Here is a 14739-nt window from a genome sequence, read left to right as displayed (position 1 = left end):
TTTGAGTGTGCCAATCACAAACCATCACTGTCCATGTCACATTTATCTATCCGGCGAAAAATATCACATTCCTTTTTTTTTTTTTTTGAAAAGTGGCTCTTCTACATATTCTCTGTGGGCACGGAAGCAGGAGCAAACCTGTGTTGTGTGTTCACTTCCAGGATATATGAGAGATACGAAATATATGAATTGCATTAACCCATATCCTGGCCGACTTTTTAAAAAGAATAAGATGTTCGTTTTAAAAGGTTAAATCCCTTGAAAGGGACTCAAACGTCTGGGAAGAGGGGAGGAGGGGAAGAGAGTCTTGTCCGACTTGAATGAATTGCTCAGTCAACAGTCACCCATGATGTAAATACATAATGATGGCATATGTTGTTTCTCTGCTGCTCTGTGTAAATATACTGACGTCATGAGATATTCACCAGTCGCTAGAGACACAAATGAACACCTTTTATGTCCACTCTCTCCCTCCCGCTGAGCTAATGCTCAGTTAAACAGGCTGTCACTTAAGGGGCTCCAGGTGGAACAGACCTTATTCATAGACAGAACGCATTCTATGCCTCCTAATGCACATTCATTTATTATGAAACCATGTAACACCACATTGCCTTTTTGGCCGCGAAAAACACAAACGCATTAGCATTGTGTCCATGGAACATTGAACACATTCTTTCCTGCCCAGAAAACACAATGCATTGGATTATTAGTATTGTATTATTCCTTGTAAAAGCGCTCTAGGCAAACACTGTCAAGAACTCGTGGCGATATAACCATCTTCTTACATTGTAATCTCGTCTGATGCATTCAGTTTGATGCTATTGGTCGGCTTTAACCAAACCTTTCACAATTCATTTCGGCCAAGCTCTGTCCACTTAATACCTTTACAGCTCGCTTTTTTGTGCAACAGTGCACATGTGCTCACACCGGCCGTTCACACCGGCCGTTCACCCCAGTTGTTAACACTGTCAAAATAGGGCCCAATGTGAGCTTTCTGTCTTTTCGTAACCCTGCTTGAACTCTGTACATTTGTCTTTTCTCCTCGAAGATCGCACGGGATTTCAACCCCAACTGGATGAGTGCTGTCGAGATCCTCGATGATGACAACTTCCTGGGGGCAGAGAATGCATTTAACCTGTTTGTTTGTCAGAAAGACAGGTACATTTAACCTCTTTGTTTGTCAGAAAGACGGGTACATTTTGCATTTGGTCATTGGCTTTTGTGCGACTCCCGATTGAATTACTGCAGCTTAGTTCCACTATGTCAGATAGACTCGTCTCAACCTCCCTCTCCTCCCTCCCTCCTCCTCCCTCCTCCTCCTCCTCCCTCCCTCCTCCTCCCTCCTCACACTCCTCCCTCCTCCCTCCCTCCCTCCTCCCTCCTCTCCCTCCTCTCACTCCTCCCTCTCTCTGCTCCCAGTGCTGCCACCACAGATGAGGAGCGCCAACACCTCCAGGAAGTGGGCGTGTTTCACCTGGGCGAGTTCGTCAACGTGTTCTCCCACGGCTCCCTGGTGCTGCAGAACCTGGGCGAGAGCTCCACGCCCACGCAAGGCTCCGTGCTGTTTGGCACCGTCAACGGCATGATCGGTGAGGCTCAGCCAACAAGCCAACAAGTCCCCCCCCCCCCCCCCCCCCTAATATCACCTCCGAGGCAAACATCGCAGCGGGCGCCTTATCTCTGCATGTGTCTGTGTGTGTTTCAGGACTGGTGACATCTTTGTCTGAGAGCTGGTACAGTCTGCTGCTAGATCTGCAGAACAGACTTAACAAGGTCATCAAGAGCGTGGGCAAGATTGAGCACAGCTTATATCCTTTCCATACAAATATTAATATCAAAATAACCTGCTCTGTCGGAGGGTATCTCTTTATTGTAAGATGCTGTATGCTGTGTTCCTGTGGTATTCTGGTGTCTTTCTCTTAACTTCTCTGCACTTGGAGGTCTTTCCACACCGAACGCAAGACGGAGCAGGCCACGGGCTTCATCGACGGCGACCTGATCGAGAGCTTCCTGGATCTGGGCCGAGCCAAGATGCAGGAGGTGGTCGGCGGTTTACAGGTGAGGCCCACGGAACTCCCAGAGGGAGGCTAGATTGATGGCCCAGGCGGAGTTTGAAATGACTCTCAGGCTGGGTCTGCATCACAGAGGTCCTTCATGTGTACTGTGCATGCCCTTGTGTTCTAGAAGTGGAACATTGTATCATACTGTCCCCCTTTGATCTTATTTAGGGGCAACCACATTGCAATCAAGAGGGGAAAATATGGCTGTAGTTCAAACCAAGCACACAATACGAAATAAATAAACTTGCTTAATACGATCTGTGCATATGAAATATCCCTACACGGACGGATGGTAATTGGAATGACATCTACACCGTTTCTGGGCATGTATTTCTCTGGCAGTTGCGTGGTTGGATTGGTTGCTTCAGCTAAAAGCGTGCATGTAATTGAGCTCTCTCTCTCTCTCTCTCTCTCTCTCTCTCTCTCTCTCTCTCTCTCTCTCTCTCTGTTGTGCTGTTCCCCCAGATTGACGACGGGAGTGGGATGAAACGTGAGGCCACAGTGGATGAGGTCATTAAGATCGTGGAGGAGCTCACTCGCATCCACTAGTGCTGCTGCTGCTCCCTGATTAGCTCTGTACATGTATATAAATAAAAACAGCCACCGTGTGCGCGTGCGTGTTTGTGTGTGTGTGTGTGTGTGCGCGTATGTGTTTCTGTGTTTGTGTGCATGTGTCCCACTCCATTTTGAGACGAACCTCCTCAAAAGCTTCCCTGTAACACATTCACGCAGGACCTTGCGTACGCACGTGCGTGCGTGCGCGAGCACACACACACACACACACACACGTACGCACGCAGACATACACGCACACAGACATACATATACACACACACACACACACACACACACACATACACATACATGCTGTCAAAAACACCTGACCCCGGGTGGGTTGTGCGCTCCTGGAGGACCGTCTGGGAGGTGGGCGTGTGGAAGCAGCAGTGGAACAGGCACTTCTGATGGCAGGCAGGGCCACAGACCCAGCATCAGGGTGGAGGAGGAGGAGGAGGAGGAGGAGGAGGAGGAGGTTTCACCATGGTGGATTGAGCTTTAATATCACCTGATCATCGATCTGATGGCCCTGGGGGGAAAGTGCGTTGTGGGAAATAGGTGAGCATCACAGGAGGGTTATTTTGGCTGGTGCAGAATGGAACGGGTGTTGAAATACATTTTTAGTGATTTTTTTTTTTTTTTTTTTTTTGTTTTCCTTCTGTTTGTTCTTTGTCTGTGATGTTTCTTTTAATAAAATTTGCATCAGTATTTCCTCTAAACAATATGTGGTTTGGTTTATTGTACCATCTATCACTGCTTTGTAAGAGATGTAGGCTAGGCGTTGTACCCAATCCCAGATTTCAAAAGTATGGAGGATTGCAGACTAGATGTGTCTAAGAGCCCATTTAGAGTTGACGTGTATCAGCTCTGGTAACCACTTTGAGTTTCTGAAGGGGGAAGAAGGGGTTTCCAAGCACAGATTCACACTTTTTCAGTGGACCCTCTGCTCAGCATAGATAAGTTCTGGCCATTTGGCCCTCGTACAGACAGGAACTAGACCATCTTGGCCCTCATACAGACAGGAACTAGACCATCTTGGCCCTCATACAGACAGGAACTAGACCATCTTGGCCCTCGTGCAGACAGGAACTAGACCATCTTGGCCCTCGTGCAGACAGGAACTAGACCATCTTGGCCCTCATACAGACAGGAACTAGACCATCTTGGCCCTCGTGCAGACAGGAACTAGACCATCTTGGCCCTCATACAGACAGGAACTAGACCATCTTGGCCCTCATACAGACAGGAACTAGACCATCTTGGCCCTCATACAGACAGGAACTAGACCATCTTGGCCCTCATACAGACAGGAACTAGACCATCTTGGCCCTCATACAGACAGGAACTAGACCATCTTGGCCCTCATACAGACAGGAACTAGACCATCTTGGCCCTCATACAGACAGGAACTAGACCATCTTGGATGTCTGCTGCACCCATGAGATCTCTGCAGTTATTTCCTTCTTTCTTTTCTTTTTTTTAAGCGTAAGTTATTGCTTGTTGCCTTGTACACTGCTGTGTGCATGGAGTTGTTTAATGAGGGATGAAACCAGGAAAATAAGGTAGCTCTGGATTCGTCTAAAGAGGCCCCTGGGGCAAACTGCTCCACGTGAAGGGTAATTGTGCACATGATAACATCCGTCTGCTCTTGCAGGAGAGAAATGAATTAGACCGAAGCTCACAGCCCTTCAAACCTCAGGCTTACAGCTTGGTATCTATTCAATGTCTGCCTTGCTGGTAGGAGACTGTTTATTAAAATAGTTTAGCTCAATATGCCCTGCAGCATCATGATCAAATTCAGTTGTCCTGAGGGTCAGGGTCGCTGATGTGATCAATGAATTCCCACTGTTGCCTGTACATTCAACTTGACAACTTGAATAAACCTAAAACACTAAATTCTGAAAAATATAAATATAGCGATCTTAGTTTGACTTGATATCCAACACGGAATACGGGGCCCTTTACAAACAGACACTTTTTTCCTCTAGCAACTATAATAACCTTAGATTATCCTGGAAATTATATATATGGTCTAAAATATAAGAGATTTTGTTTCGTTGCCCAAAGAGCTCTTTTCGCCACTAGATGGAGACAGAATGGTGCCAAAATTAGTTTGAATTTATTCAGTAGAGCAAATGTTCTTTTAAGTAGAAACTTTATCAATACGTTAAACGCATAGGCTGCACATCATATGCAAGGTTTGTCGACAACTCGGTGTCCTAAGTGTATGATTAAGTGCAGGTTTGAATATAGTCATTTAACGTCCCCCGGTGATGCAGGAGTACAGTAGCAACTCAAGTAATTAGGTCTACATGGGTAATTGCAAATGGAACATTGTAAGAACCAAATGTAAGAAATTCCACTGTCATTTCTTTAATAACTTGCTAATCCCAGACCTCTTTCTTAATAGATGAGATTTTTCTTGTTATTTTGGAAATAATTAAATAATACTGTGCCCTTCTTTAATTCTTCAGGGTTTTCTTAGAATTCTGATTCAATAATGAAGCACGGTTTATTCGAATGAATCAGACGTTCTGTTGGATCACCCTGAAGAGCACTGAAATAACTTATTTTATGGATCACTTATTCATTTCTGGAGGGTAGTGCCATATTGGCAAATAAGAAAATGTTGGACTTTGTGCGTCAACAATCCTTCCTATTTCACTGTATGTCAGAAACATAAGCTCTGAACCTGCGATTCTTACTCTTGCATCCAATCCATACCCCCCCCCCCCCTCTCTCCCACTTGAGCACACTGAAATATGTATACCCTGACTGACTGACTGACTGACTGACTAACTTCACAACACATTATCATCAATCACACCTCCTGCCCAAGCACAGACGTGTGCACCGAGGTTTAGGTCCTTGGGTCGATGTGGCTTTGTTCCCTGTGGATCAGACGCACCCCGGAGCGTGGTGTCATCAGTCTAGTGTTGCTGTGATGGAAAGAAAGGCCTGACCTGTAACTGGCATTAGAGACACACATACACACACAGACACATGCAGGGTGAGGGACGTAGGAAATCTAAGTATGTTTTATTGAACTAACAAGGAGAGAGAAAGAGCCTGCAAGAGCGATGGAATACATTATTGATTAGACGACTAGAGGGAAAGAGGGGTGACACAGAGAGCAAGGGAACACAGAGAGGGACTGATGCCTTACTGAGAGAGAGAGAGAGAGAGGGGTAGAGGTGTGGGGGTGATAGAGGAGGACTGAGAGAGAGAGAGAGAGAGAGAGAGAGAGAGAGGTAGAGGTGTGGGGGTGATAGAGGAGGACTGAGAGAGAGAGGTAGAGGGGTAGAGGTGTGGGGGTGATAGAGGAGGACTGAGAGAGAGAGAGAGAGAGAGAGAGAGAGAGAGGTAGAGGTGTGGGGGTGATAGAGGAGGAGAGAGAGAGAGAGAGAGAGGGGTAGAGGTGTGGAGGTGTGGGGATGGTAGAGGAGGACTGAGAGTGAGAGAGAGAGAGAGAGAGAGAGGTAGAGGTGTGGGAGTGATAGAGGAGGACAGAGAGAGAGAGAGAGAGAGAGAGAGAGAGAGAGAGGTGTGGAGGTGTGGGGGTGATAGAGGAGGACTGAGGAGCAGAAGCACTTCTCATTTGGAATCTGTATTCAGGTGATGGAATCTGTATTCAGGTGATGTATTTGCGCAAAGCTGATCTCAGCAGCAGTCATGAATTTTTCAAATTGAAATGTCACTCCTCTTTGATACAAAGCCATCGATATTTCCATTTGCCACAGAGGGCTCAGTGTCAGCAAGGATGGCTTGTGAAACGCAGAGAAGGCACCAAGGTTCCCTTGTATTTATGCAAATCCCACCACTTTTGAAGAGCCACATTTTATAGACCAGACAATTGATGTAAGTGTGCCCACCTATCCCCATATGACTGCCTATTAGCTGACTCCATGGGGTTCTTTACCTAAATAACCACTCCGGGCCACAGACCATTGCAAATATTCTTGAAAACACACCTGTGCTTATTTAATGTGCCCAACCCCCCAACTGTGAATGGAACTGTGCGTGAATGCCAATAAATGCCAAGAGAGAGTATTAACACAAAGCCTACTTTTCACCTGCATCATCTTCTTCCTCTTCTTTTTCTGGCTTCTGTTTCAAACGCTCAGTGAGTTCTGCCCGCCAGCCATTGCCATTACCAAAGGTGGACCTTCAGGGGCATGTCAGTGCTTTTAAATCTCTCTCTCTGACCGCAGCGTATGACCCTATAGGCTGGTTCATATGCTTACACTCACTGCAAGGGGGGAAGGATGCTGTGGTGCTTGAGTCAGCCTACTGATATAAACACCAAGGCACTCTAGGTCTGATGCCATATAATTTTATCACCTGTTTTAGTGCCACTGGAGGGAATAATCTTGTCCTTCAGTGCAAGGCCATTAGAATCTATTACACCTTCGGCACTCTGTTGCATGTCACCGTACACATTAAAGATGCCATTTCAAGTTTTTTTCATATTTAGTTTGAGGTGGCGTAGATATGAAATAGCACTACATAAAAAAATGCAATGTGGTGTAGAATTCATTAGAATACTGAGAAACACTGTCTTTGTCGTTTTGTTCTGTTCCGAGATTCTCATGGTCATTCCGAAGACAAATTCAAGGCAGCAAGATCTAGCAGCTTTTTTTCCCAGCAAAATGTCACCTCTTACCTTGCAGTTGAAAAAACCCGTATTTGCTGAAGGCCTTTGTCATGCCTTGAAAATCCATTATGTATGCACATTCACTGGCAATCACACAAACCACTTTAATATTTTTCGACGCGATAGCATGTTGTTGAGAGGTGCGTGACCATCTTACCATTTTTCTTTTTAGCAATGAACTCCTAGTTTTCTTCTCCTTCCTTTCAACAAAGAGCAGCCCATAATTCTGAAAATAATGGATGTTAAGGCTTTTGATGCTGGCAGGCAGTCATGCACGAGCCTCTGTAAAGGCTTCAGAATTTTCCATAACAATTCACTTCAAACTAAATTACGACGAGCACAGCAGACTTTATTAGAAAACCTTTATTTGTGGCTATATTTTTTTTTATAAGTCTTCGCCATCATAAGAACATGGATACATTGTCGGTTGGAGACGTACTGATATTCACTTGTCTGTACAAATGACCTTGTCTCTGCCTACCAGAGCTGCATTTTAATTGGTCTGTTCTGGTTCTCCAAAAGATCCTTTGCAGTGCCTGTGCTGGCTTTCATGCTGCCTGTTAGCCCGATTCCCCAGAGGTTGAGGATTCAGACACGGCGTGGAAGTGTGACTCCTGTAGGGCTACGGCACCTTCACAAATGCTGTGGTACACACACATCATGCCAACACACACACACACACACACACACACACACACACACACACAGAGACCAAGAACTCCCTCTATCTCCCTGTATTTCACACACACACACACACACACACACACACACACACACACACACACACACACACACACACACACACACACACACACACACACACACACACACACACACACACACACACACAGAGACCAAGAACTCCCTCTATCTCACTGTATTTCACACACACACACAACTCCCTTTTTCTCACTGTATTTCACACAGACACACACACACACACACACAACTCCCTCTATCTCACTGTATTTCACACACACACACACACACACACACACACACACACACACACACAACTCCCTCTATCTCACTGTATTTCACACACACACACAACTCCCTCTATCTCACTGTATTTCACACACACACACACACACACACACACAACTCCCTCTATCTCACTGTATTTCACACACACACACAACTCCCTCTATCTCCCTGTAATTCACACACACACACACACACACACACACACACACACACACACACACACACACACACACACACACACACACACACACACACACACACACACACACACACACACACAACTCCCTCTATCTCCCTGTATTTCACACACACACACAACTCCCTCTATCTCACTGTATTTCACACACACACACAACTCCCTCTATCTCCCTGTATTTCACACACACACACAACTCCCTCTATCTCCCTGTATTTCTGTCTCTATCCTCTTTTCTCCCTGCCATTCATTCTTTCACATCCAGCCCGACTGGATTCAGCCCAAAGCATGATGCCGGTGCCTTTGATGTTTGTCTGGGAGGCGGGCTCAGAAGTACACAACACAGACCGTCATTCCCAGGTCTCCACATTCAGCTTGAAATAAGGAAACCCATTCCTTCTGCACACCTGCTGGCACATCTTGATTTACATTCATGGTTGTACGCTCCCAATATCTGGGTTTGTGCTGACTGAACACCTTGTCTAAACATCACATATATATACTCATTCAAAGCTCAAGAGAGCTCCTATTCGTATCGACCCCTCCTTTGATCGACTACATTGAGAATTCACTCTCCACACTCTCTCGACCCAAAGACCAGGTCATAGCTTTTTTGGTCATCTTTCATCACGGCTTGACTGATAGCTCCCAATGTGATTCACTCCATGTGTGATGTTTCTGAGCCCTCTTTTTATTTTAATCACTGGAATAATTGTGCTGTTGTCAGGGAATTAGACCCCCTGGTCTGATCGTAGGCTGTGTTTTTTTTTATAACATAGCAACCACGGTTTGTGCTATAACCTCATTTACGGAGGGAGTCGGGAAGCAGGGAGCGTCTGTTGACACTTGCTCCCTCTGTAGGTCCCCTCAATCTCCAACAATAAATTACTGTTGTGCTTCGGCAGAAAGAAATACGAGGTACATACATTGATAGATTTACAAATGGCGAAAAGATTATAGACCTTATCATTTTCAGGTACATCGATATACTGTGTACTGTTGTTTTCCCACTGATAGTCTTTTAACACCCCTGAGTTCGCAATTCACAGGGTTGGCTTGGTGATTCAATACAAACTGCTCTTAGGTCTTATAACTAGAGACGCTGTTAGATATGTATTCCATCACACATTGAACATTTTGCACAAGAGTGATTCTTGCCCAAGGTTGTCTAATGATTTGTTCTGGCATTTTCCATTTGCAATGAATGGGGTTACACGTGTCATAGAAATGTTGCAAAGGCATGGTGTTTGGACGGAGAGATGTGTAAAAGAAATGGATGAGGAAAAAAGAAGTCAGTGAGAAAAGAAGGTTAGGTTGAATCGATGTCTGATGCCTCCCGGTTCCAGGGGGGTGTATGTTGCAGCTCGTTGCCATGGGATGGAACGGCTCTGTTCTAGGCGTAGAACGTCTCCACTTTCACTGCTTGGCAGAACATGGTCATTGAGAAGACCAGTCCTAGGATCTGCACAAACACACAGACAGTACACAGTGAGCTTCACGCAGAACATGGTCATTGAGAAGACCAGTCCTAGGATCTGCACAAACACACAGACAGTACACAGTGAGCTTCACGCTGATCCAGAGGGCTCCATCAGTCCATCAGCTGTCATCACTCGCTGCCTGATCAATAAGCTCATTGATTCTCGCTGTCTGACCACGGTGTGTGTACCTGAGTGAGTGCAGTGCACAGCGCGAAAATCCACAGCGCCACCAGGTTCTCCTGCAGCCAGCCTTTCACCCGCTCATAACAAGGCTGTGGGTATGAACACACACAAAAACAAACACACACGCACACGCACACGCACGCGCACGCGCACGCGCACACACACACACACACACACACACACACACACAGGGAGAGAGCGAGACAGAGAATTTTCAGTTAGATTTTTAGATGCCACTTACATTTTTGGGGATTTTATATAAACACACACACACACACACACACACTGGGGGATGTATGTAAATATTCACATAAGTTTCACTCCCCTACAGTACTCTGTGACTTCTGACAGTGTCTCAGCTTGGATACATCAATATTTGGGTTACAACTGTCTTGCCCGTCCCCCGCCCCATAAAAAAGAGATGTTACAGCTGGCATGAGACATCTTGATAAAACAATCTGAAACTCAGACGACATTTCATATGGCTTCTCTGTTGCTCTTTGATCAAACCATGTTACCTACATTATTTATCAGACCACCCTCCTCCTTAATTCCCTCTGAAAACTACAGGCAGAGAAGATGGATGTTCTCATTACCCGGAGACCAATGGACTCTGGTTAAAAGGTTACTGTGGCCGAGGCTGTCCCTCTCTCTCCCTCTCTCTCTCTCTCTAAGGCAGCCTCACGGCAGCGCCGGCCTCATAATGGCGCTGAAAGCCTCTAAATGCCTCTGGCAGCATCAATGCCTGACCTCAGGCTCGGCGGCAGCGGCGGCAGCGGCGGCAGCGGCGGCTCAGTCATTTCGAGTCCATGTGAGGACGTGTTGGCTCCTCTGGCGATGGGCCAGATGCAGGGCCCTCTTAAATCTTTCATGTGGACACGAAATGGATTCCACAGTCTCAAACCATACTGCACCATGTCCTCACATGTTCAGACCAGATTATATGACAAGATATGATTTGGACTAAAGCACTGAGTGTATTTGAGTGTATTTCTCTGAGTGATGAATAATGCAAACACTTTGGGGACAGTGCAGTTACGAATACCCTAAACCTGTCAGCTAGATGCTGAAGGTACATTTACTCTGGAGAATTCCAACTCTCTATGGCATAACAAGTATAGCAGATTGGTTATACAGGAGAGTAAACAGCGCTCTGCACAGTGAAGAACATGTCAGTGGATGAGTGTCCGTGTCTGTGTCGGTGGGGAGAAGCAAGGCAGATGTGTCCGTGTCTGTGTCTGTGGGGAGAAGCAAGGCAGATGTGTCTGTGTCTGTGTCTGTGTCTGTGGGGAGAAGCAAGGCAGATGTGTCTGTGTCTGTGTCTGTGGGGAGAAGCAAGGCAGATGTGTCTGTGTCTGTGTCTGTGGGGAGAAGCAAGGCAGATGTGTCCGTGTCTGTGTCTGTGGGGAGAAGCAAGGCAGATGTGTCCGTGTCTGTGTCTGTGGGGAGAAGCAAGGCAGATGTGTCCGTGTCTGTGTCTGTGGGGAGAAGCAAGGCAGATGTGTCCGTGTCCGTGTCCGTGTCTGTGTCTGTGTCTGTGTCTGTGTCTGTGTCTGTGTCTGTGTCTGTGTCTGTGTCTGTGTCTGTGTCTGTGTCTGTGTCTGTGTCTGTGTCTGTGTCTGTGTCGGTGGGGAGAAGCAAGGCAGATGGGTCTCACCGCTGTCCACCATGTGCCCGGGTTCTCCAAGCCGCAGTTATCGCTGTACTCTAAGCAGCAGGAGTCAGGAACTCGAGTCGCGTTGTAGACTTCGAACCAATCCGTATGGTTGGTCACGCCACAGCACCGGAACTGAAACAGCCAGAGATGATTGCAGCAAATAAGGTGTTTTTGTTTTGGCTTAGTCGGGGGGCTGGTTTGAATCAAAATAAATAAACATGCCACCCAGATATGCAGTTTTTTTGCTGAATTTGGTTTTATGCAGAAAATTCTAGAAAATTTCCATTAACAGACATGCCTAATATTTAGTGTTGTGCAGAGTTAAGTCCTTCTCCAATCCCATTTGAAAATGCTATTTGTAATCGCAATGCTAAAAGATGAGTGAAAACTGGTAAGAAAAAACATCCCCAGGAGAGCATATTCAGCCATGCATTCAAACAGAATCCTATCTAATCCTTGTCTGGGATGCCAGATTTAGGAGGTTTTTTCTGCTTGGGATTGAATATTCAAGGCTTTTCGTAAATACACCCAATCCTGTTTTCTTGGTGGAACTACAACAAATGCATTGTAGCTACAAACAGCAAAGTGCACCGTACTTGCTAAAAAGCCTATATTTATGATTCCTACAGACATGCACATCTTCCATCAAATTATTTATTTATTGAGTGTATCTCTGTCATTGGTATACTTGGACAATTCTCTCCACACTCAAACTCCATGCTTCCCGTCAGAGAGGATATGGACTTGCATGGAAGCTGTTGTTTTGATATGTGCTGGCTTCCTGGAGAGAATAACCAGGCTCCTTTTACCAAGATCTATTTATTCCAGCAACTGCATCCTTCTGGCTGGATAAGATTTACTGTCTTCTACTCGAGCACCAAGCATACCAAACAAACGTACACACATAGACTTTTATCATTATTCTCTCTTTTCACCTTCCTTGACTCGTACTACAGCTAGGAAAACAGGGGGTTTTTCATGAATAATACAAAGAACAGTACATCAAACAAGAGCCAGAACAAACAAGATTTCACAGGGGACACCAAAAGTGTGCTTCCATTTGTCTTGTTGCTCGAATGAGTCTGCGAGGCCATACATGTTTGTTTTAACCAGGTTGTGTAACATAACCATAGTGTACCAATACGAACATAATGATGTTATGCACCCATGTAATGTCCTTGCACTTGTAATGCACTTGACACAAGTGGAAAAATCTATAGATATGCAATGAGCAAGATGAAAACTGAAGCTCCAATGCCTACACATGAAAAAGCTTACAAAAGCTCGTAGATGCTAAATCATTTCTTAATTAAAGGCAGTGTTCAAAGTTGTGCAGAACAGGGGGACAATATTGAAAGTTCATAACCTGTGCTTTTGAAGGAGCTGACTTCACTGGCTGCACTACAAGAGGAGTGAGCTAATGAGAATCAGAAGTGATTTAATGTAGTTTAAGAAGGCGAGCGGCTGTGTGATAGTCAGAGCTCAAGGGAAAACATATTCAATTAAACCACCATTCTGATTTGCCATGTAGAAATTAGAAAATGTCTGAAAACACAAATACAAATAATTACACTCCAAACCACTATTCAGTTACTACGGCCAAAGGTACCATGCTAAAGAAACTACTGCTGTCACTTCACAGTGTTCTTAACAGTAAGCCAAATGATTTCCCGGCCTCAGCCACTGTCTCTTGGCACACGTAGCTGTGATTCAGCGTGCGCACTTCCTCATCCATTTGTTTCCCTGCCGCTAATCCCTCCCAATGCAGGTGGCGGGGTGTAAAAATAGGACTCACATCAGTTTGCACAATACTCCAAGCGTTGGTGAGGCCAATGTTCCCCTCCGTGCCAAAGAGCTGGAGGCCTCTCTTCAGGTCCTTCTGGGCGTGGTGATCAATCTGTGGGAGCCCGAACAAGAGGAGAGGGAAACAAATCATTACAATATGAGGGAATGTGGATAAGCGGATGAGGGTGTGCTACAGTGGGCGGCACCATCGACTCCGAGTGGAGCGATTTGTCGGCTTGTCAGCTGCTAACGTGGAGGGAGAGAGAGAGGTTCTGCACGGACTCCCCTGACGTGCCAAACTGTCCAGTCATTATCGCCGTTGCAATCTCTCTCTCTCTCAGCTCCTCCGAATCCCTCCCTGAGACAGAATCCTTGTTGGAAGTGAAGTGTGCGCTCTTGATCAGGGAAGGGGAGGGGAGGGGAGGGGAGGGGAGGCCCAGGTAGGTGTAGCGCTTGGCACAGCAATCCTATTTCTCACTTTTCTCGGTTTTGATGAGGCCCGAAATACAGGTTTACCATGGTCTGCCTTGAAAGTATGTTGGCTGTTTGAAGATTCTGCAAGCTTGACTACTGTATGGTAACACAGCTATTGAGAGGTGTGAAGATATTATAAGGGGATCATTTTAGAGATAGGATGCTCAGTCTGTAAATTCCATGTCTTTCCCTCAGGTCAAGAGTTTAAATCAAGGTGAACAAGGAGGGCAAAAAGCACTTTGATGTTTTCATATCATCCTGCTTTGAACATTTGGTGCAGTTCAGCTCTGGAAAGGTGTGTGTAAGATGGGGTACCCAAATCTGAATACATTATTCGGAAAAGCACAAATAATTCAATGGAAACAAATATTTCTTCTACACAAAAGTTGCTTGTAATTATTCTGGGGAAAAAAAAGTCAGTTCCATGATTGACATGTCTGTGCGTCAGCCATTGTTTCTTCTAATCGATTCACATCATTGTGGATGGCCGCAAGATAAAAATGCCCATTTTGTTTGCAACAAGGGATTTGGATTTCACTAACTAGTTGTTTCATTTACTACACATTATGGAAAAGTGAACGCTATATTCTGTAGGCACACCCCACGGAGTCAATGCACAGCAGGCAGTGGGCTGAGAGCTGACCATTTCCAGCGCAGGGAACCTCTCGCATAGAGGAGGAGGAGGAGGAGGAGGAGGAGGAGGAGGA

At 45.7% G+C, this 14739-nt stretch overlaps 2 protein-coding genes across 2 annotated transcripts in view; one reads left to right on the top strand and one right to left on the bottom strand.

Annotated features, from left to right (window-relative positions):
• ddb1 (damage-specific DNA binding protein 1) overlaps positions 1 to 3334 on the top strand; it is a 19007-nt gene extending 15673 nt beyond the window's left edge. The window contains exons 23-27 of the mRNA XM_031569692.2: positions 1049 to 1158; positions 1420 to 1589; positions 1706 to 1808; positions 1935 to 2058; positions 2526 to 3334. Coding sequence (XP_031425552.1) covers positions 1049 to 1158; positions 1420 to 1589; positions 1706 to 1808; positions 1935 to 2058; positions 2526 to 2609 — 591 coding nt within the window. The 3' untranslated portion in view covers positions 2610 to 3334. The remainder of the gene's footprint in view (positions 1 to 1048; positions 1159 to 1419; positions 1590 to 1705; positions 1809 to 1934; positions 2059 to 2525) is intronic.
• A 5788-nt stretch (positions 3335 to 9122) lies between these two features.
• Positions 9123 to 14739, bottom strand: part of tspan4a (tetraspanin 4a) — a 47334-nt gene continuing 41717 nt past the window's right edge. The window contains exons 5-8 of the mRNA XM_012817248.3: positions 13569 to 13670; positions 11774 to 11905; positions 10122 to 10205; positions 9123 to 9914 (exon numbers count right to left, since the gene is read on the bottom strand). Of these exons, the coding sequence (XP_012672702.1) occupies positions 9846 to 9914; positions 10122 to 10205; positions 11774 to 11905; positions 13569 to 13670 (387 nt within the window). The 3' untranslated portion in view covers positions 9123 to 9845. The remainder of the gene's footprint in view (positions 9915 to 10121; positions 10206 to 11773; positions 11906 to 13568; positions 13671 to 14739) is intronic.

This window comes from Clupea harengus, chromosome 6 (genome assembly GCF_900700415.2).
Source record: "Clupea harengus chromosome 6, Ch_v2.0.2, whole genome shotgun sequence".
Taxonomy (NCBI): Eukaryota; Metazoa; Chordata; class Actinopteri; order Clupeiformes; family Clupeidae; genus Clupea; species Clupea harengus.
Note: the sequence above shows the minus strand (reverse complement) of the source record. Positions and strands in the feature narration are given on the sequence as shown.